This window comes from Micropterus dolomieu, unplaced genomic scaffold (genome assembly GCF_021292245.1).
Source record: "Micropterus dolomieu isolate WLL.071019.BEF.003 ecotype Adirondacks unplaced genomic scaffold, ASM2129224v1 contig_8733, whole genome shotgun sequence".
Lineage (NCBI taxonomy): Eukaryota > Metazoa > Chordata > Actinopteri > Centrarchiformes > Centrarchidae > Micropterus > Micropterus dolomieu.
The window spans coordinates 1-2169 of record NW_025737719.1 but is presented as its reverse complement, the minus strand read 5'-3'; the positions used below and the strand labels follow the sequence as shown (position 1 = coordinate 2169).

General features: G+C 41.1%; 1 protein-coding gene across 1 annotated transcript; it reads right to left on the bottom strand.

The window, feature by feature from the left end:
- Positions 1–1216: 1216 nt before the first annotated feature.
- LOC123965131 (high choriolytic enzyme 1-like) lies at positions 1217–2146 on the bottom strand. Its single transcript, XM_046041696.1, has one exon. It carries the CDS (start codon positions 2117–2119, stop codon positions 1337–1339), a length of 783 nt encoding a protein of 260 aa, XP_045897652.1. The 5' UTR covers positions 2120–2146; the 3' UTR covers positions 1217–1336.
- Positions 2147–2169: the final 23 nt, after the last annotated feature.

Sequence of the window (2169 nt, the reverse complement as noted above, 5' to 3'; positions counted from 1 at the left end):
CAGTAACAAAAGCCCCCCCTGTCTTTCAATCCTAGTGATATCCCTGGCCAGAATTCAATTAAACCATCACATAGATAATAAAAATAATAAACTAGTAAGACAGCAAAATTTATTAAACAGACTTCTTTATGTACCCTAGATATGTTACCTTATTAGAGGGTCCTGATCTGACATTTTGATAAACAACTAAGCTGGTGTGTTTTTTCAATAACTCAATAACTTGTGTGTTCTGTACAGTTTAATACAAAGGTCTTGGCTACATATCTCCCGTGAGTTGTATTACAGCACACTACTTTCATCGAGAATCATTTAGCGGTTCAGAATATCTCAGAGCTGGTTCAGCATAGTGTAAACTGTAAACATGAATATAACGTATCACATCCAAGAATTCATTTCAGATGTGTCTCAAGGCTAATGCTTAGAAAACAAAAACAAGTGTGCTTTAAACTAACGTGTACCACGTTTTGTGATATCTTTCATGGGAATATTTTGAATTTTGTTACTATTTTGAGCATTATGATTAAATTGCAAATAACACTGTTATATTTTCTGAGTACATTTTTTGATCTGGACTTATTTTTCTCATTTCATTTCAGTTTTGTCAGTATCTTGAAAATCCAAGTGGAAGAGAATCCTTCTTTTTGCATAAATATTCAACAATCATTGAGAAATCCTTCTCATTGCTCTGTGATTACATATTTGTGCTAATGTGTGCATTATGTCAAATTATTTTTTGCAGGCGCTACATATCTCCCCCGAGTTGTATTACAGCACACTACTTTCATTGAGAATCATTTAGCGGTGTGCTTTAAACTAACGTGTTACCACATTTTGTGATATGTTTCTTGAGATTAATTAGCATTTTGTTAGTATTAGAAGCATTATGTTTTACAGTTCAAATAACACTGTTATATTTTCATACTGAGTACATTTTTTGGATTATTTTTCTCATTTCTTGGACAACTGTTTTTTTGTCAGTATCTTGAAATCCAAGTGGAAGAGAATCCTTCTTTTTACATTTATATTTAACAATCATTGAGAAATCCTTCTCATTGCTCTGTGATTGCATGTTTGTGCTAATGTGTGCATTATGTCAAATTATTTTTTGCAGGCGATCATATAGAGAAAAATAACTACACAGCAATCCGTCATTTTGCACAATCTTTATTACAAATAATTTAGGCATGTGGAGGGTCATGTAGTCCTCTGTCTGAAGATTTGAAATAATACAGTGAAGTAATCTTTAGCATTGGTTCCATGGGTTACAGTAGCTTTAATTACAGAATAAAGAAACAAAGAAAGTAGAAATTTGTTACGTTTCTCATCAGCATTGTTACTAGCAGCCGTAGAACGTCTTGATCCTTATGATGTCCCAGTTGGACAGGCCGTTAATCTGGCCGATCGGGACGTTGGGGTCGGGGATGGGGGTCATGGTGTCCTCCCAATTTATGGAGAAAGCTGTTTTCCCATAGTGCATGATGGAGGAGTAGTCGTAGGGAGTATTCAAGTTGTTGGCGGCCTGCATGGCGAAGTTGTAGGCATTCTCCGGGTCGATGTTCTCCCAGTTGATCTTGACGTAGGAGTCGCGGTCAGTCCTGGTATGTTCGTGCTGGAAACCCAGAGCGTGGTTGGCCTCGTGCTGAATGATGCCGTAGTAGAGGCAGTTCGGCCTTTTGAGAGAGAGCACCTGTGCGCCTCCCACTCTGCCCACAGAGGAGAAACATCCGGCTTGGTTCTCGATGCTGATGTAGTCGGCCTCATTCTGACGGGGGACAAAACGAATGCAGGTTTTGGCCTGGAAGCCGTTCAACGCAGAGTTGATCAGCTGCTTCTCCGAGCTGGTGAAGTCACTGCTCACGGTATAGGGGACCATCACCAAGCCGTTGGTAGCTTTCTTCCACCGGCAGCTCTGGGACGAGCATATCATGGCACTTCTGGTTGTGGGAGCCAGAATGTCTCCTTCCAGCAGGATCTCGTTGGTGGCGCTGTTGGAGGTCAGAATCCTGGTGGTCATGTCGACGGTGTCTGGGACATCTTCTTTGCTTCCTTCCTCCTGGACAGGATATGCCTGAGAGAAGCCGAGCAGGAGCAGCAGTAGAAGGCTGGCAGAGGGAGTCATCTTCAGGGTCGGTCTGGAGGCTGTGAAGAGCTGCTGTGGAGAGACTCGTT